Genomic DNA, 20,773 nt, shown 5'->3' on the forward strand with positions numbered 1-20,773 from the left:
AGGATAAAGTCCAAATTCCTTAGCGTGGCCCCCACCCTCTTTGTCATCTGGCCTTAGCTCATCTCCCATTGCACTCATCCTTTAGGTATATCAAACTATTTTCGGTCCAGCTGTGAAATTACTTTGTATTATTTGGCATCCATGCCTTTGCTCATGCCGTTCCTTTGCTTAAACTGAATATTTCTCCCCTTTTTCGTGTGTTAACTTTTGCCTCCTATTAAGGTCTCAGCTGTAGGCATACCTGACTCCTTGACTGTGGATTAGGTGCTTCTCCTTGATGCTAGGGGCCACATCTGTGCCTGCTCTACTACAGCATTTCTCGCATTATTTTTGAGGTCCTATTATCTCTATCCTCTATCTAGACTGTATGTTCTTTGAAAATAGGAACTTGTATTGGTCCTTACGTCAGCACAGTACCTGGAGCACAGTACCTGGAGCATAATAGCTGCCTGCATGATTGTATGAATGAATGAATGGGGCAGATGTGCCAGGTGAAATGAACCTGAACCAGCATAGAGGCATTGAGGATGAAAAGGATAAGACACTCATCAAGAATGTAATTTGTGAGTGCTGGCAACCATGTAAATTGACCTCTAGTTACTGGTTGAGTATCCTTTATTCAAAATGCTTTTGGCCAGGTACAGTGGCTTATGCCTGTAATCCTAGCACTTTGGGAGGATAAGGCTAAAGGATCTCTTGAGGCCAGGAGTTTGAGATCAGCTTGGGCAACATCGTGTGACCCCGTCTCAACAGAAAACTTAGCTGGGGATGGTGGTGTGTGCCTGTAGACACAGCTACTTGGGAGGTTAAGGCAGGAGGATTGCTCGAGCCCAGGAGTTTGATGCTGCAGTGAGCTGTGATTACACTACTCTACTCCAGCCTGGGCAACACAGTGAGACCTTTTCAATCAATCAATCAATGAAATAAAATACGAAAAATGCTTTTGTCTAGGCACAGTGGCTCACACCTGTAATCCCACAACTTTGAGAGACCAAGGCAGGAGGATCACTTGAGCCCAGAAGTTTGAGACCAGCCTGGGCAACATAGCAAGATCCCATCTCTAAAAAAATATTTTAAAAATTAACTGAGCATCAGGATGTATGCCGGTAATTCTAGTTACTCAGGAGACTTTCGAGCCCAGGAATTTGAGGATACAGTGAACTATGCCACTGAACTCCAACCTGGATGACACACTGAAATCCTATCTCTAAACAAACAAACAACACACCAAAACAATTGCTTGGGACCAGGAATGTTTCAGATTTCAGAGTTTTAAAAGATTTTGGAATATTTGCATTATACCAACTGAACATCCCTAATCCTAAAATCTGAAATCTAAAATATTCCAATGAGCATTCCCTTTGAGTGTCACATTGGCACTCAATCTGTAATAATCAGTATGAAGAACTAATGCACTTCATAAAATGCCCTAAGTCCTAAATAATATTAAAAATAGCAATGATGTGAACAAATGTTCTAAGGAAAAAAAATTCTTTTTAGAGTATTGTAATACTTGGAGTCAAAAGACGGGTTTAAGACTTTGGCCCAGCATTTATATTGTCTGTAGTCTTGATATTTCAGTTTTTTAGGTCATAAAATGGAGATAGTAATACCTCTACATTTGGGGCTCATTGTGAGTATTAGGGGAATGTATGTAGAAGCACCTTGCAAATTGAAAAGTGACAGAAAACACTAGTTATTGCCAATACAAAAATATTTATACCTGCAAGCAGGTGATAAACTTGCTGTAGTGATTAAATTGTACATAATCGGGACCTACTCAAAGTAATGTAAATCTCAAACAAACCATCCTAGCCCAGAGGAACACGGACAATTTACACATGGTCACATGACATATTCCATCAATACAACTCATGGAATGAGCTAATGAGAGAGTGAGCAAGAGGTGGCTTGATTGAGTGGCTTCCTTCCCAGTGCCCAGTCTGTGATGGCCTCACATTTGACCTCTAACTGTGGCTCGCACTATTTTCTCTGCTTGCATTGCTCTGTTCTTCATTCCTACATTGCTTCACTAAACCCCAGCCCTACCACCTTAAAACTCTACTCACATTTTAAGTCTCCTTCAGGATGCCTCAATGAGGTATGAGTTCTTTGTCTGAAGGCTCATAGCATTCAGTACTTCTAAAGTTGTCTTTTTTCCTCTCTCAAGAGAGATCCCAATATCATCTTCTCTTCCATTTCCTGGTCAAGGATAGCACTAACACCTAAGTATTTCCAAGGCGGAAATTGAAAGAGGCCGTTCCATCCAGCCTGTATTCCTGTCCCCAAACATGTGCCAGACCTGTGGTAGGATGGCTGAATTAAATGGAGCAACTGGTGACACTAGCATTTGAATATGGAATTTAGGATCAGGATGGTTCCGTAGAAGCCGCTATAGTTTGGATGTTTGTCCCTCCAAACTTCATGTTGACATTTGATCCCTAGTGTTGGAGGTGGGGCTTAAAGTGGGTGTTTGGGTCATGGGGGCAGATCTCGTGTGAATGGCTTCGTGTCATCCTTGCTGTAGTGAGTGAGTTCCTGATTTATTCGTTCCCACAAGAGCTGATTGTTTAAAAAAAAGCGACTGGCACCTCCCAGCTCTCTCTCGTGCTTCCTCTCTCACCATGTGATCTCTTACAGCTCCCCTTCACCTTCACCATGAGTGGAAGTAGCACCATGAGTGGAAGTAGCCTGAAGCCCTCACCAGATGTAGATGCTGGTGATGCGTCTGCAGAACCATAAGCCAGATAAGCCTTTTCTTCATAAATTACCCAGTCTCAGGTATTCCTTTATAGCAACGCGAAATGGAGTAGGAAAGAAGCCTACACTCACTTGCTTCCCTTTTACCTGCTTACTTTGTTCATTCCCTTGTCTGTCTCCTGTACTAGTCAGGGTTCACTACAGATACAGAAATAATAGGAATATATTTAATCGGGAATTGGCTTACACGATCACGGAGGCTGAGCAGTCACATCATCTGCTGTCTGCAACCAGCAGCAAAATTCAGTCTGAGTCCGGAAGACCTGTGAATCAGGAGAGCCAATGATGTAAATCCCAGTCCAAGCACATTAAAAGATGAGGTGAGATGTCCCAGCTCAAGCAGTGAGGCAGGGAAAAAAGGGGCAAATTCCTCCCTCCTTTCCTTCTGTTCCACTCAGTCTCTCAATGGATTAGATGATATCCACTTCCATTGGGAAGACAATCTATTTTACAGTGTTTACTGATTCAAATGCTGATCTAAATCCAGAGACATACCTAGAAACAATGCTTAATCTGGACACTCATTGACTCAGTCAAGTTGACATGTGAAATTAACCATCACACCTCCCTTACTTTAGATCCAGGAACAGTATGTATCATTCAGTACTTTATGCACAGTACATGTTCTGTTGAGGTCACTAAAATAGTTATTTATTTACCTGGCCCTTGACAGAGGATTATTTGAGGGATTATGGGATTACATAAAATAAAACAAAAACATATCTCATATTTCCAAGGAGCATACACACAGTATATTATACTATTAAAACAAATTAGTGCTGAAGAAGAGAAGATGTACTGCTATTCTTATTTAGGAAAAATATACAGTATTAGCCTATTTGGCATGTGTGTGAACTAGGGGGGCATGTCCAGGATTCTTTTTAATCTGTGATCCCTCTAACTCTCCCATTCTGTCTTCTCTGCTTAGATTGCCCTCTTCCCCTACCACCCCTTCTACTACTTCTGATTAATTCTACCTCATCTTTTGGATGTCACCTTAGAGATTGTTTTCTTTGGGAAGTCTTTCTTGAATTCTATGGGCTTAGCCTGTATACTCTTAGCTTTTCTTTCAACATTTATCATATGGTAGTGTAAGTGCTTTGTCTGTTTCTCTCTCTAATCCATTAGCACCATGAGGCAGGTACCATGTCTGTCATGTTGAAAGTTCTACTGGCTGGGTGCAGTGACTCATGCCTGTAATCCCATCACTTTGGGAGGCTGAGGCGGTGGATCACCTGAGATCAGGAGTTCGAGACCAGCCTGGCCAACATAGTGAAACTCTGTCTCTATTAAAAACGCAAAAAAAAAAAAAATTAGCTGGACGTGATGGCAGGCACCTGTAATCCCAGCTATTTGGGAGGCTGAGGCAGGAGAATTGCTTGAACCCGGGAAGTGGAGGTTGTAGTGAGCCCAGATTGTGTCAGTGCACTCCAGCCCGGGCAACAAGAGTGAAACTCTGTCTCAAAAAACAAAAAACAGAAAAACAAAAAACAGTAACAACAACAAAAAGTTCTACCATGTGTAGCACAGTGTTTGGTATATAGTGGTCACAAAATAAATATTCATTACATAATTAGTAGGCAAAGGCCAGAGCAATTTGGAATCAGAGTACATCAGAGTAAGTCTTGTGATGTTATTATAAGCAAGGCTTTGGCTAAATGGCTCCTTTACCTCTACTGATTTCTGTTCTATTTAACCAGGTATATTAATTGGAATATAGGTTTGGCTGCCTGTCACAGATTTATGCCAGTTTAAACAAGAAGGAATTTTCTTTGTCACAAAACAATCCAGAGATAGGCAGTCATGGAATGGTGTGGCAGCTTTGTTCTTTGGGATATTAGGTTGGTGGAAAAGTAATTGCATTTTTTGTCATTAAAAGTGATAGCAAAAATCGCAATTACATTTGCACCAACCTAATAGTCAGAAGCAGGCTTTTACTTTTTTTTTTTTTTTTGCCCAGGCTGGAATGCAGTGGCACGATCTTGGCTCACTGAAACCTCCACCTCCCGGGTTCAAGCGATCCTCCTGCCTCAGCCTCCCGAGTAGCTGGGGTTACAGGCGCCTGCCACCACACACAGCTAATTAAAAAAAAAATTTTTTGTAGAGGTGGGGTTTCACCATGTTGGTCACAGCTAGTCTCGAACTCCTGACATCAAGGGATGCACCTGCCTCAGCCTCCCAAAGTGTTGGGATTAGAGGCGTGAGCCACTGTGCCCAGCCTCCAGGCTTTTGCTGTCTTGATGCTCCAACATCCTGTGATGATGCCCTCGTTCCCATGGTTCACAGACATGACACAGTCCCAGTAGGTCCGCTTTTGTCCTGGAATCCTTGGAACCTACACCCAAAGCCAATTTAATTTCTTTTGGGTACCTGAACTGATTTGAGGACCTTCTGGACCCTGTAATGCAGCTTGCGTCTGGTGTGGATTTATAGAATTAATCAAATTGGACAATTTCTCACTGCTTGTCTAATCCACGCTTACCCTCAAGCCTTCTCAAGTGGGAAAGACTAATAACTTAGCCTTAGTTAGGTATGTATGATAAGAATGCCAGCTGGTTCTTATGCCAAGGTCAAGCAGCCTTCAACCAGGGTGGTATGGTTTCCTGAGGCACAGGATACCCTAAGTTAACAGAAAGGCATTCTAACAAGTTATAAAAGAGAAATTGCTTGGAACAATGTTAACTATATTACCTATTTAGCTATCAGGAAAAGTATATTACTTGTTTGGCTATAAAGTTGCCACAAAATACCATTGCACCATTATTTCTTTACAACACCTTTCTGTTGGGTTTATGTTATTCTGGAAATAAGTCATTAATTCTTATAATAGAAGTTTGAAATGAAGGCCAACCCACTCTATCAGTTCTCCCCTCCCACGATATATACACACATAGCACAGACCGCATATATATGTGCGCGTGCACACGCGCGCGCGCACACACACACACACACACACACACAATCTCTGGAGGGAAGGAGAGAAGAGAGAGGAAATGGGAGAAGAATCAGGTTAGGGGTGAGAGCTGGGTGCAGCTTTCTAGACCTTTAGCTATTCACTCATCTAGAAGAAGCTGAATAAACGAAAGTAACTACTCCTTCCCTTCCCCCTCCCCAAACTAAACATTTTCATTCTGTAGACCTCACTTTATGTCCTAGACAAAACAGGATCAGTGTGGGTCATTATGAGATGATTCTGCCAGTTTAATAGGAAAATAACAAAAACCAAAGATCTGTCTAAATTTGTTCTTGGCAAAGGCAACATATGAGATATTTTCTGATTTTTAGAAAGACGTTATCTAATTGATACACAATCCACTGTTGATTTTCTGAAGTGGTAAAATTCCCTTTTCTTTGTGTTTTGGTGTGTCTCTGTGTGAGTAGTTATATTTGTAGAATTTTGGTTAATTTTTGCTACAATTATATTTCCATTATATATGTTTTTCTTTTCTTTCCACCTTCTCAAAAGTTCTCCTTTAAAGCAGAAACTTTCCATTCTTGGTTTCATCCAAAAGACAAATATTTCTGGGAAAACACTGTGTTTAAGCTATTCAGCAATTCTAGTGTTATGTAACTGACCACACTAAGACTTCCAATTAACTTCAGTTGCGTTTTATTGAAGAGTGTCATAGAAGAGAATAATTGTGATAATTTTTTAAAACTTTTGTATGTTTTTAAACAGGGAAAGCTCTCTTAAAATATATGCAGCATCTTTTGATAAGTGTAGGAGGTAAATCTCCTGCCTGAAGTATTCTAAAGTCCATTGACTGTATTCCAAGACTGATGCTAATGTGTCTGACATTGCAGCATTAATTTTCATAACTCAAGCTCTTCTTGCTCTTCTTTCCCTCTTGCTCGTTTCCCTGATTATTTTTGTTTTTTCCTTCCTCAATGATGGGTGCATATTGAGACTCTTTTTAGCCTGCTCATTTTCCAAGTAAGAATCATGTAAATTCATGGTTTCAAATAATTTCTTATGTATATGTATGTACTAACTTACAAGTCGCTTTCTTCATTTTTAGTCTTTATCTCTCCTTTCTACCACTCTTCAATATATCCAATTTCTTTATCCCCAGAACTGAACGGATATTTTTTCCCAAAGCCTTATACCTTCCCATTTTCTCTTTATTTTTATGTCCTCGCCACAATCTCAGTGTACTAGTCTTAAAACCTTGCAGTTTCTTGGTGTTTTTTTTTTGTTTTTGTTTTGTTTTGCTTTACTCTGTCATTTACTTGCAACATGCTGCCTATTATCAAGTTGTAACATTTATTTTTCCTAAATATCACTCAGATTCATTTCTTTATTTCAATATAAGCGTTATTATATTGCCTCACTCAGCCTAGGTGTTAATTATTTGGTGTATACATTGCTGTAATATCCTCTCCTATGTCCTTTCTCCACTCTAAGCTAACCTATGGGTAAGTATTAGAATCATCTTGTTCACAGATGAGGATACTCATTTTCACCACTTTTATTCAACATAGTAGTGGAAGTCCCAGCCAGAACAATCAGGCAAGATAAATAAATAAAAGGAACCAAACTGGAAAAGAGGAAGTCAGATTCTCCCTCTTTGCAGGCAACATGATCTTATATATACATAAACCTAAAGACTCCACCAAAAAAGAATTCTTAGAACTGATAAGGGAATTCAGTAAAGTTTCAGGATACAAAATCAACATACAAAAATCAGTTGTATCTCTATATGCCAATAATGAACTAGCTGAAAAAGAAATAAAGCAATCCCATTTATGATAGCTATGAAAAATACCTAGGAATAAATTTAATGAAGAAGATGAAAGATCTCTGCAATGAAAATTACAAAACACTGATGACAGAAATTGAAGAGAACACAAACAAAGGAAAGACGTTCCATGCTCATGTATTGGAAGAATTAATATTGTTAAAATAATAATACTACCCAAAGCAATGTATAGATTCAATGCAATCCCTACCAAAATACCAATTTTCTTCACAGAAATAGAAAAAGCAATCCTAAAATTTGTATGTAACAACAAAGGAGCCAGAATAGCCAAAGCACAAAGAACAAAGCTGGAATCCTTACACTACCTGACTTTGAAATATACTACAAAGCTGTAGTAACCAAAACAGCATGGTATTGGTTTTAAAACAGACATATACACCAATGAAACAGAATAGAGAAATCAGAAACAAATCCATATCCCTACAGCCAACTGGCTTTTGATAAAAGCACCAAGAATATACAATGGGGAAGGGATACTGTCTTCAGTAATATGCCATGAAAACTAGATGTTCATATGCAGAAGAATGAAACTAGACCACATCTCTCACCATGTATAAAAATCAACTTCAAGTGGATTAAAGACTTAAACATAAGACCTAAGACTATAAAACTACCAGAAATGCTTTAGGACATTAGTCTGGGCAAAGTTTTTATGGCTAAGACTTCAAAAGCACAGGCAACAGAAACAAAAATAGATAAGTGGGACTATATTAAACTAAAAACATGTACAGCAAAAAACAAAAACAAAAACAAAACAAAACAAAAAAACAAAACAATCCACAGAGTGAAGAGACAACCTGTAGAATGTGAGAAAATATTTACAGACTATTCGTCTGACAAAGGACTAATATCCAGAATATATAAGGAACTCAAACAACTCAACAGGAAAAAGACAAAACAAAACGATTCCATTGAAAAGTGGGCAAAGGATCTGAATAGACATTTCTCAAAAAAAGACATACAAATCACCAACAGGTATATGGAAAAAAATGCTCAATATCACTAATCATCAAGGAAATACAAATAAAAAAGAATGACTTATCAAAAAGACAAAAAATAACAAATGCTGGTGAGGATGCAGAGGAAAAGAAACTCTAATACAGTGTAATGGAAATGTAAATTAGTATAACCATTATGGAAAACAGCATGGAGTTTGTAAAAAATAAATAAATAAATAAATAAATAAAAATAAAAAAAGAACTACCATGCAATTCAGCAATGTCACTACTGGGTATTTATCCAAAGGAAAGGAAATCAGTATATCAAAGGAAATTAGTATATCAAAGGGCTACCTGCACCTCCATGTGTATTTCAGCACTATTCATAATAGCCATGATATAGAATCAACCTAAGTGTACATCATTGGATGAATGGGTAAAGAAAATGTGGACACACACACACACACGAATAATATTCAGCTATAAGAAATGAAATTCTGTTATTTGCAGCAATGTGGATGGAACTAGAGGTCAGTATGTTAAGCGAAATGAGCCAGGCACAGAAAGACAAATATTGCATGTTCTCACTCATGTGGGAGCTAAAAAAAAGTTAATCTCATGGAAGAGAGTAGAATGATGGTTACCAGAGAGGCTGGGAAAGGTGGAGAAGGGAATGAAGAAGAGATTGGTTAATACGTGCAAAAGTACAGTTGGAAGGATTAAGTTCTAGTGTTTGATAACACAGTAGGGTGACCAGAGTTGACAGTAATTTATTGTATATTTCAAAATAGCTAAAAGATTATTTGAAATGTTCCCAACAGAAATAAATGTTAAATGTTTGAAATGATGGATATCCTAATTATCCTGATTTGCTCACTGCACATTGTATGCATCTATCAAGCTATCACATGTACCTCATAAATATGTATCAATAAAAAAGTCCTCTTGTTCACACTGTTCATTTATCTTTCAAGAAAAATTTTTAAAAATCTGTCACCTGGCTACTTTATTCACAACTTGTTTACCTGAACTATATGGTCCACTTCTCCAAACAAATATCATTTCTTTCCATCTCCTTTGAACATGCCATTTGGAAGACTCCTCTTTCTTCCTCCCCAAACATATTTCTCTATTTCTTCAAAGGTAGTGGTTAACACAGCCTTAATAAAAGCTGAAATTACCTGGTCCTTTAAGAGTGAGCACCACCTGACTCATTTTCTCAGTGTCTCAGGGCCACATTGTTAGTCTGCCCTGCTCTCTTAATCTGTACTTGCTGATGTGTGGCTTTGTAACATCATGTAGTCATTTACCTTATGCCTTTTCTCTGCTTTTAGAGTACAAGCAACTTTAAGGTAGAGACAATATCTAAGATTTATTTATATCATTCAGCTATAATTACTAAGCACTTGCTGATTTTGTTTTTATGAGACAGGGTCTTGCTGCATTGCCCAGGTTGGTGTTGAATTCCTGGGCTCAAGTGATCCTCCTGCCTCAGCTTCCCAAAGTGCTGGGATTACAGGCATGAGCCATCATGCCCAGCCATGCTTACTGAATTTATAGCATGGTATCTATCTACATCAAATTATTTATTGAGCATCTGCTATGTGGTAGGCACAGTGTGAGGTGCTAGAAATACAGTGATGAGAAAAAACTGACATTACCCATGCTTTGATAGAGTGTACAGTCTAATGGGAGAAACGGGAGAAACAGATATTTATCAAATAATCATACAATTAAGTGTAAAATTACAACTGTGATAGAGCTACAAAGAAAGGAATATGGTACCATGAGAGCACATAATAGGGGTATTTAACTGAGGTGGGAGAGGAGAACAGGGAATAATGTCCCAAAGATGGAGAACCACATGAGCAAAGGCTCTGTGAAGGGAGGGAGCCAGATATGTTCAAGACATTGAAAGAAGACTGGGGTGGCTGGAGCCCAGAGAGTACAGGTAGATGAGTGGAAGGAAGCTGGAGAGGTAGGCAAGGGCCAACCTGGGCAAGGCCCTATGGCATGTGAAAACGCTTTAGGTTTCTATACTCAGCAATGAGGAGCCACTGGAGGGATTTAAGAACAGGAAAGGATAGTATGGGGTTTTGAAAAGATCACTGTGGTCAGTGTGTGGAGGATAAATTGAAGTGGGCAAGAAAATCAAGCATGGTGTTTTTCTATGTTGTGTAGCAGCTCAGTAAATGTTGCTCATTGACTGGACAGTGTGTGGGGCTTATAGTTCTTGCTGTAATCTCTGTATCATGGCATTTGGCTTCAAGCTAAAGAACCTTGAGCTACTCAAAATATGGGTCTAATTTTTAACATAGTCTCCTAAGCATTTGCAATTCATTGACCTAACATGTAGTAGTAACGGATAATAATGATGATGATGATAGACAACATTATCTAGTATCTAGAGTTTAGCATCTAGTGTCTAGATAATAGAAAACATTATGTATGCTGCTGGACACTGTACTAAAGGCATGTTGTGAATTATCTCAATTAATTCCTACTATAAGCCAGTGAGGAAGGTGTTTGTATTCCTATTTTTTTTTTTTTTTTTTTTTTGAGATGGAGTCTCACTCTGTCACCAGGCTGGAGTACAGTGGTGCTATCTTGGCTCACTGCAACCTCCACCTCCTGGATTCAAGCAATTCTTCTGCCTCAGCTTCCCGAGTAGCTGAGACTACAGGCGTGTGCCACCACACCCCGCTAATTTTTGTATTTTTAGTAGAGACAGGTTTTCACCATGTTGGCCAGGATGGTCTCGATCTTTTGACCTTGTGATCCACCCACTTGGCCTCCCAAAGTGTTGGAATTACAGGCTTGAGCTACCGTGCCCAGCTTGTATCCCTATTTTCTTAATAATAGGCTTAGAGGTGTTAAAGACCTTGCCTCAGAGAGAAGTGGTGGGTCTAGGACTCAAATCTAGTTGTCTCTAACTGCAGAGCCTTTATTCTTAGCTACTTTGTTATAGAAGTTATAGTTTATCTTGGTTTTCAGTACCATTTCAATACCACTATTATGAAAAAGGAGATTGCTTCAGTCCCACAAAAAGATATGGCTAATTGCCCAGTAACTCCTTCCTCAATCTTGGTCAAAGTCTCCATGGCATCAGCTCACCCAGCTCCCATTCTGCAGTTATTTTACTATATATCACACAACCTGGCATTATTTCTGAGTTGATGGTTGTATGTTTTGATATTTTCAACCGAGTGAACAAATTTCTGGTGGGCTGTCCTTTTTTCTTTTACAGAAATATATAATTAGATGAGGTAATAATGCTCATTAGTCCAAGTTACAAATAGTATTTCAGTATCCAGCTTCCTCCTCAGGAGAGCATCATCAACGATTAAGAATAATTGCCAACAATTGGCCGGGCGTGGTGGCTCACGCCTGTAATCCTAACACTTTGGGAGGCTGAGGCGGGTGGATCACTGGAGGTCAGGAGTTTGAGACCAGCCTGGCCAACATGGTGAAACCCTGTTTCTACAAAAAATACAAAATTGGCCGGGCGTGGTGGTGGGCGCCTGTGATCTCAGCTACTTGGGAGGCTGAGGCAGGAGAATCGCTTGAACCCAGGAGGTGGCGGTTGCAGTGAGCTGGGATCGCACCACAGCACTCCAGCCTGGGTGAGACAGCAAGACTCCATCTCAAAAAAAAAAAAAAAAAAGAATAATTGCCAACAATTGGTGAACTATTAGTTGTAAAATGTTTGCCATCATGGCCCGAGGAGCTCTCTGCCTTTGGCCTACCATCTGTTGAGTGCTATTTGCTTGTTTCTTCTGTCTTTATTTTCTATACCTTAGGGCAGCCTCCTTCTTTAGTTGTAAAAGGTCTGCCTAAAGTGGACTTGTAATTTGCTTGCCTAAATGTAAAAATGTAATAACAGAGCATTGAGAATTTTTAACTCATACTTTATAGTATTTCTGTGATAACTAATAAAATCAACTTGGTCCTTTAGAAAATGGAAGCAACTGCTTACTGGTTAAGGAGTTTTCAGAGGCCTGATCATCTTTAACCAAACATGACTGGCTCTTTACCCTTTGCAAAGGAAGGTTGAAACTTCAAGCAAAAAGCAGGTGAAACCAGTTATCATAGCTAGGAACAACCATAGCAGAATGCCCAATTGATAGTGGAAAACTAAAGATGGAGAGTTGATTGGTAAGGAACACAGCCTGCAAACCTAGGGAGAAGCATTTCATAGGGACATTGGAAGAACTAAAAACCTTGTGTTTTGACAATGCTTTCATATTGTTGGAGGAAGGAATCAAGAAGTACCAGACTTATTTGCTTATGTCCTCCTCCAAAAGTTTTTATGGATCTATAATCTTTATTATAGTTTATGAGTAAAATGTTGCAAAAGGACAATTATCAGTTTTGTTCAAAAGTCCACTACCAGTGAGTGGGAGAAGTTTCACATTAGTCTGCTTAGGTAGTGGTTATAGGTAAATAGAGGCAATTTGTGCTCAGTAGTACTAAGGTGTGGAATGGAAATCCTGCCCTCTCACTTATTTATTTTTCTTCGCATGGTTATTATTATTATTATTGCCCTCTCAGGACCGCTTTCTTCTAAACTTTTGACTGGGCATAGGACATTACAGTGCAGCCTTGAGTTTGAGGATGACAAAGCCAAGGCCTTGTCATTTCTTACCATTTTATGTTGATATTGCCATCTTCAAGGCAAGTTTTTTTAAAAAACAACTTTATTGAGGTATGACTGAGATGTAGAATGCTGTACATATTTCATGTATACAACTTGATGAGTTTGGGGGTAAGTATACTCCCATGAAACCATCACCACCATCAAAGCCACAGACATATCATCACCTCCCAAAGCTTCCTCCTTCCTCCTTTATTATTATTAGTATCATATTCTTACTATTTGTGTGTGTATGTGAAGAACACTTAACATAAGATCTACCCTCTTGGAAAATTTTGAGTATATAATATAGTATTGGTAGCTATTAGGCACTGTGTTATAGACCTGTAGTAGATCCCTAGAAGGTTTTCATCTTGTATAATTGAAACTTGGCACCCTTTGACCATCACCACCACATTTCTCTCACCCCCTCAGCCTGCCAATCACCATGCTACTCTGCTTCTATGAGCTTGACTATTTTAGATTCCACATGTGAGACCATACAGTATTTGTCTTTCTGTGTTTGGTGTATTTCACTTAGTATGTCTTCCAGGTCCATTTATGTAGCCACAGATGGCAGGATTTCCCTTTTTTTTTTTTTTTTTTTTACAAACTCTTGCTCTGTCACCCAGGCTGGAGTGAAGTGGCACAATCTCGGCTCACTGCAAGCTCCGCCTCCCGGGTTCACTATTCTCCTGCCTCAGCCTCCCAAGTAGCTGTGATTACAGGCACTTGCCACTACGCCTGGCTGATTTTTTGTATTTTTAGTAGAGGCGGGGTTTCACCGTGTTAGCCAGGATGGTCTCCATCTGCTGACCTCATGATCCGTCCACCTCAGCCTCCCAAAGTGCTGGGATTACAGGTGTGAGCCACCGCGCTTGGCTATTATTCATCCTTTTTTAAGGCTGAATAATAATAGTATCTGAATATTTTGACTATTGTGAATAATGCTGCAATTAATATGGGAGTGCAGGTATCTCTTTGAGATACTGATTTAAATTCTTTTGGATAAATACCCAGAACTAGAATTGCTGGATCATATGGTAGTTCTATTTTTAATTTTTAAGGAATCACCATACTGTTTTCCATAGTGGCTGTACCAATTTACTTTCCCAACAACAGCATATCAAGGTTCCCTTTTGTCTGCATCCTCACCAACACTTATCATTTGTTTTTTGATAATGGCCATCCCCACAGGTATAAGGTGATATCTCATTCTGGTTTTGTTGCATTTTCCTGATGATTACTGATAGTAAGCATCTTTTCATATACCTGTTGGCCATTTGTCAGTCTTCTTTGGAAAATTGTCTGTTCAAGTCCCCTGTCTCATTTTTAAAATCAGGTTGGTTAGTTTGCTATTGAGTTGTATGTGTTCTTTATATATTTTGGATATTAACCGCTTATCAGATATATGGTTTTTAAGACAAGTTTTTATTACATACTTATTTCGAAGTACAGTGTCCATTATACTTTCACTGTCCTTACTTTTCTGTTATGCAATATAATATCTTACCCAGGCAAAAGTATAAAGAACACTCAGGTTACAAACCAAAAGCAGTAAACAGATACAAAATTACATTAAAGGGAAATGGTGTGAGAGTAGAGAGAGGAGAGACATTTTTATTCAATGCCTCCTATGTTCCAAGCGCTATCAGATACTTCATGTAGTATATCTCATTTAATCCTCATGACAAGCATGACAAGAGACAAATGAGGAAAATAAGGCTGTGAGAAGTGAGGGTCAGACTCTTGCTTGGCAAGTCATCTAGAGCTAGAATTTAAACTCATATGCCAAATGTCCCATCATTTACCCAGATACATAAATATCACTCCATATCATCCTACATAAGTACATTCTGTCATAACTTTTGTATTTTTTACTTCTTCTTACAGCCAGAGAGGTAGAATAAAGTGTAGAAAAATGTGGTGTCATAGAGACCAATGACTACATAAATAAATAAATGAATGGGGTATATATATTATATACTTCCATTTCTAGACAGACTCTCTTAAAGAATCAACACACCAGCTGCTTGCATTTGCTCTTTATTTATTGGCTCTGGTAAAACTGTAAAGCAAGAAAAATTTTTTCCTCCCCAGTTTGGTGCTCTTCCATACCTCTTTCCTCTTATATGCTAGAACTTTTCTGTTGTTACTGTCAGTGCCCACCAAATATGGCAACACAAAACTATTCCTAGCAACATACTAATGCTTAAATATAGGTCTCCCCCCCTTAACAGATTTTTGGGTGTACAGTACATTATTGTTAACTGTAAGTACAATGTACAGATCTCTAGAACTTATTCATCTTGCATAACTGAAACTCTACACACTGAACAGGATTTCCCTATTTTCCCCTCTCTCCAGCCCCAGGCAATCACCATTTTACTTTCTGCTTCTAAGAGTTTGGCTATTTTAGATACCTCATATAAGTGGGATCATGTAGTATTTGTCCTTCTGTAAGTGGCTTAGTTCACTTAGATTAATGTCCTCAAGGTTCATCCATGTTGCTGCATGTGACAGGATTTTCTTTCTTTTTAATACTTAATAATACCACATTTTCTTTATCCATTCATCTGTTGATGGACATTTAGGCTGCTTCCACATCTTGGCTATTGTGAATAATGCTGCAATGAACATGGAAGTGCAAGTATCGCTTTCAGATCTCAACTTGAATTATTTTGGGTAAATACCTAGAACTGAGATTGCTGGACTATATAATAGTTCTATCTTTAATTTTTTGAGGAACCTCCATACTGTTTTCCATAGTGGCTACATCATTTTACACTCCTACTAACAGTGCACAAGGGTTCCAATGTCTCCCCATTCTCTCCAGCACTTGTTTGTGTGTGTGTGTGTATGTGTTTAATAATGACCACCTTAACGGGTGTGAAGTTATATCTCAGTACAGTTTGGTTTGCATTTTCCTGATGATTAGTGATGTTGAGCACTTTCTTATATATGTGATGGTCATTTGTATGTCTTCTTTGGAAAAATATCTATTCAGGTGTTTTGCCTGTTTTAAAATTGGTTTTTTTTTTCTATTCAGTTGTAGAGCTCTTAAAATATTGTGGGTATTAACCCCTTATTAGATACATGATTTGCAAATATTTTCTCCCATTCCATAGGTCATTTATTCACTCTATTGATTGTTTCATTTACTGCACAGAAGCTTTTTAGTTTGATGTAGTTCCACTTCTCTAATTTTAATTTTTTTGCCTGTGCTTTTGGTGTGATATCCAAGAAATCACTGCCAAGGCCAATATAATGAAGCTTTCTCCCTATATTTTTATCTAAGTCCTTTGTGTTGCTATAAAGGAATACCTGAGAGCAGGCAATTTATAAAGAAAAGAAGTTTATTTGGCTCATGGTTCTGTAAGCTGTATATAAGAAGCATGGTGCCAACATCTGCATCTGGTGAGGGCCTCAAGCTGCTTTAGCTCATGGCAGAAGAGGAAGGTGAGCCAGCATGTGCAGAGATCACATGGTGAGAGAGGAGGCAAGAGAGAGATGGGGGCCATACTCCTTGTAACAATTAATTCTCACTGGAACTAATAAAGTGAGAACTCACACAATACCTTGAGGATGGCACCAAGCCATTAATGGGGGTTTGCCTCCATGATCTAGACACCTCCCATTAGGCCCTACCTCCAACACTAGGGATCAGATTTCAACATAAGATTATGAGAGGTCAAACAAACCAAACTATAGCAATTTTCTTTAAGGAGTTTTATAGTTTCAGGTCTTATGTTTAAGTCTGCAATCCATTTTGAATTGATTTTTGTGTATGGTGTAAAATAAATGTCCAATATCATTCTTTTGCATGTGATCTAGTCTTTGTACAAATGTTTTCCCAGCACCATTTGTTGGAGAGACTATCTTTTCCTTGTTGTATATTCTTGGCATCCTTATTGAAGATCAGTTGACCACATATGCTTGGGTTTATTTCTGGGCTTTCTGTTCTGTTCCCTTGGTCTGTATGTCTGTCTTCATGCCAGTACCATAAACTTTTGATTACTCTAGCTTTGTAATATGTTTTCAAATAGGGAAGCATGAGATCTGCAGCTTTAATCTTCTTTTTCAAGATTGCTTTGATTATTCAGGATCCTTTGTAGTTCCATGTGAATTTTAAGGTTATTCTGGTTATTTTTGTTAAAAATACACTTGGGATTTTGTGAGGGATTGCATTGAATATGCAGAAAGTTTTGGGTAATATGAACATTTTAACATATTAAGTCTTTCAATCTATAAACACGGGATGTCTTTCTATTTAGGTGTATCAGCAAAAAAAACCCTGTAAACTAATAAACAAATTCAGTCAATTGCAAAATAAAGAATTAATGTGTTTCTATATACTAACAACAATCTAAAAATGAAATTTACAAAGCAATTCCATTTACAATAGTATCAGAATAAAGTACCTTGCAATAAACTGAACCAGAGATGCAAGTCTTGCTCTCTAAAAACTATAAAACATTCCTGATCTTTTAACTAAACTTGACCTATCCTCTCAGGACTCTGTTAGGTTGCGGGAAGGCTACTGTAGTAAATAAACACCAACTGAGTTATAAATGGCTTACTGGTTTGTCTTCCCACATATTGACCAGGAGTACTTAAACCCAAAGGTACAGGTAATAAGGTAATATGGACTTAACTGCTTACTGATGAAATATTTTTAAATGAATATTAAAAAATGTGTAAACTGCAACACACAATTGTTCTATTTAGCATAAAGTCTGCCTCTTTTTTTTTTTTGCAGAACAGCATTTATACAAAATTACATACATTGTGAGGTATAAATACAAATAGTTATTCTTGGAAAACCTCTCTGAAATTTTAAAGTAATTCCATGAGAAGACATCATTTCAGATTTCCTAGTGTTGCATACATAACACGCCTTTCAGTGAGTCTGGATCAATATGGTTTGGCAGTAAGTGCAGTAAGGAGGCAGTGGAACTTTTTTGGATCACTTACCATGGGCTTGATGATTTGCATGCATTATTTCATTTGATCCTCTTTCAAACTCTTTCAGCTAGGTGTTTGTCCCATTTTTCAGATAAGGAAATTAAGGCCCAGGGTAGTAGCATTCAGGTTCACTCACTGCAAGGCTGGATGTGAAGCTGTATTCACTTGCCTTGAAGCTAGTTCTTTTCCCTTTACACACTAGGTTGGAGTACAGAGAAAGGTGAGGAGATCTGAAACCTGAGTGGGGCCTTGTGAATTATAAGCCACTCTGTCCAGGAAGGTTTCCTGGAAGAGTGAGGTTGAAGAAACTGCTTAGTATCCCTGAAATGGAAACATTTCAGTTACTGCCAAATGTGTAGCCAAAAATCAGGTTAAAGTAGTGGCAAAGTTAATCTTACAGGTTGTTTAACTGTCCATAGTTGCATTTTGTGGTCTCCAAGATCACCTAATAGGTCCTCTAGAGGTGGGCCTGGGTTCCTGAGGATGGCTTAACAAGCAGGGAGGTAGGTCCTCCACATGATTTTCCTCTGGTTCCCAGCAACATTGTGTCCTGAGCATCATAGAAGGATTTAGTCTATGTGTTTTTTGTTTGTTTTTTACATTATAGAACAACCACTTCAGCTTGCTAAAAGGGCATCTCATCTCTATACAGTCACTGTGCCCTTAGGTTCTGGTTGTATGGGGATAACCTGGCTGAATGACTTGAAGATGTTCTCAAGTGTCCACAGATCCTTTTGTTTTTCCTTAATGTGTCCTTGTTGTCATTTATTCTGCTCTCCTGGGAACATCGGTACACTTGATTTTCTAAATTTTCAGCTCATGATATATTTACTATTAACCAAAACCCGGGATTATGTCATAATATGGCAATTAGTGGGAGACCTTTTTTTTTTTTTTTTAATTTGAAGGTGATTAAATTCATTTAGGGTGAATAGTATGAAAGACATGAGCCCTAAAGGTATTTGCAATTTGCATGGAATTCTGGCAGGTGTCAAGTTTGACTGCATTATCTGGTATCTCTTCCTGTTGACTTGTTAAAACTGGATCTAAAAAAATGTAATAATCTTTTATCCCTATAGTAGATCTTTCCATTATGATAAAACTCCTGCTGGTAGTCATCTGATGAAGAGCTTTTCCCTGTGGCTATGATCTTACTGTGTCCCTACAGTACAAACAACTCAACCCATAGTGGCTACTCACAAAGACTCATAGAACCTCTAGGACACCGTCAGTCCCAGCAAAACCTTACCCTGTTTTGTTCCCTTCCCACCCACAATGGCCAGTTACTCGGTAATTGAGCCTTATCATAATGGGTGGTGAAAAGCCCAGCGCGATTTCCTGTTGGCAGTGTGCTGATGCAGGAGAGGGCATAGCCCCTGGACACGGTTTTGGAATACCCAGGTGTCCTCTGACCTTATCCTCTGTCCTAATGAAAAACTTCCTGGCTTCTAGTATTGCGGCTCTCATTGGGGTCATTCTGACTTAATTATTGTAAAATCAAAATAGATAATAGGCAGATAATGGAAGTTTTTCGGACTTTCTCCTTCCATTGTTTTAGCGAAGGAAGAAGACACACAAATCCTCCATCCCACACTCGGTTCTATTTTGGCATCTGGTGACCGTCAGGAAAACCTGATAAACTTGAAAGTGTTGTTTCCCAATCACCTTCAGCGCTGGAGAAACGCTTTCATGCTGACTTTATCCATGGGACTGAAGAAAGGGAGAGTGTGCTCACAAGCACAAACAGGAAAGCCTTACATCACGGAGTGGCGTGGGGAGGAGTCTGCTCCTCGCTTGCTCGCTCGCTCGCTCGCCGCGCTCCCTTTGTGGCCCGAGTCGCGCGCACCGGCGGCGGCGGGGGCAGCGCGGCGCGTGTCTGTGCGCGGCGGCCGCTCGGGACCCGGACCCGGGCGAGGCGCCGCGGGCTGAGCCCAGCAGACACTGCGTTGGCTTCCGAGCAGGGCGCATCATGCAGCGTTCGCGCACCGGAGAGAAAACTGAGAATGAAATTGCTTTGGCAAGCTAAAATGGTAACGAGAGCTCTCTGCCTTCTCCCGAGGCTTCTCTGGTGGGGAATCTTCTCCCGCTTTCGCTGGGCGTGTTTTAGACTCCCTCGGAGTGAACGGAGCAATCCGATTCCATACTTGTGAGCTAAAGCTCTCTCACTCCACTTTGTATTCCTCTCTCTCTGCGTGTCTCCTCCCTTTCAACCATACCTACTTTCTTAGCAATTGCCTGTGGTGTGTCTGGGGCCAGATGCATGTCAGGAGGGGAGAACTTTGAAGGAAAAAGAACTGTTAGTGTGGGTGAACCGCGCAGCGCTTCTGCGTCCCAGCGGCTCTTTAACACAAACCTCAGGTTTAGCTGGGGACATGGAAATCCAGGGGGTCGCTGCACAGATTTTAGTAGAAACTGCCTGGTGATGTGTTGCTTTTTCTGCACTTGCCAGATTATTTTACGGAAATATAAACTTTCCACCCCCGCTAACTTTGTGGGCTCCAAAACAATGTGGAGAAAAAGACAAGCAAACCACTTCACTTCCAAAGGAGTGAGGACTCTTGGCGTTTTAAACACTTGTTTGTGTCTGAGTTTAAAATCTGGTTTCTTCAATGACACTTTAAAGAGTACAAACTTATTCTTTTCTTTTGCTTTTCTTTTCTTTCTTTTTTTTTTTTTTAAAAAAAACAAAGAATTATTTTTCCTTTCACTTAAGGGGG

At 39.3% G+C, this 20,773-nt stretch overlaps 1 protein-coding gene across 3 annotated transcripts in view; it reads left to right on the plus strand.

Annotated features, from left to right (window-relative positions):
* Positions 1–20,773, plus strand: part of RGL1 (ral guanine nucleotide dissociation stimulator like 1) — a 291,199-nt gene that overhangs the window by 146,492 nt on the left and 123,934 nt on the right. Inside the window, exon 1 of one of the 3 annotated variants that reach the window (XM_015121585.3) lies at positions 19,883–20,086. Within the exon in view, the coding sequence (XP_014977071.1) occupies positions 20,060–20,086 (27 nt within the window). The 5' untranslated portion in view covers positions 19,883–20,059. 3 annotated transcript variants of the gene reach the window in all.

Source organism: Macaca mulatta, chromosome 1 (assembly GCF_049350105.2).
Source record: "Macaca mulatta isolate MMU2019108-1 chromosome 1, T2T-MMU8v2.0, whole genome shotgun sequence".
Classification (NCBI taxonomy): Eukaryota; Metazoa; Chordata; class Mammalia; order Primates; family Cercopithecidae; genus Macaca; species Macaca mulatta.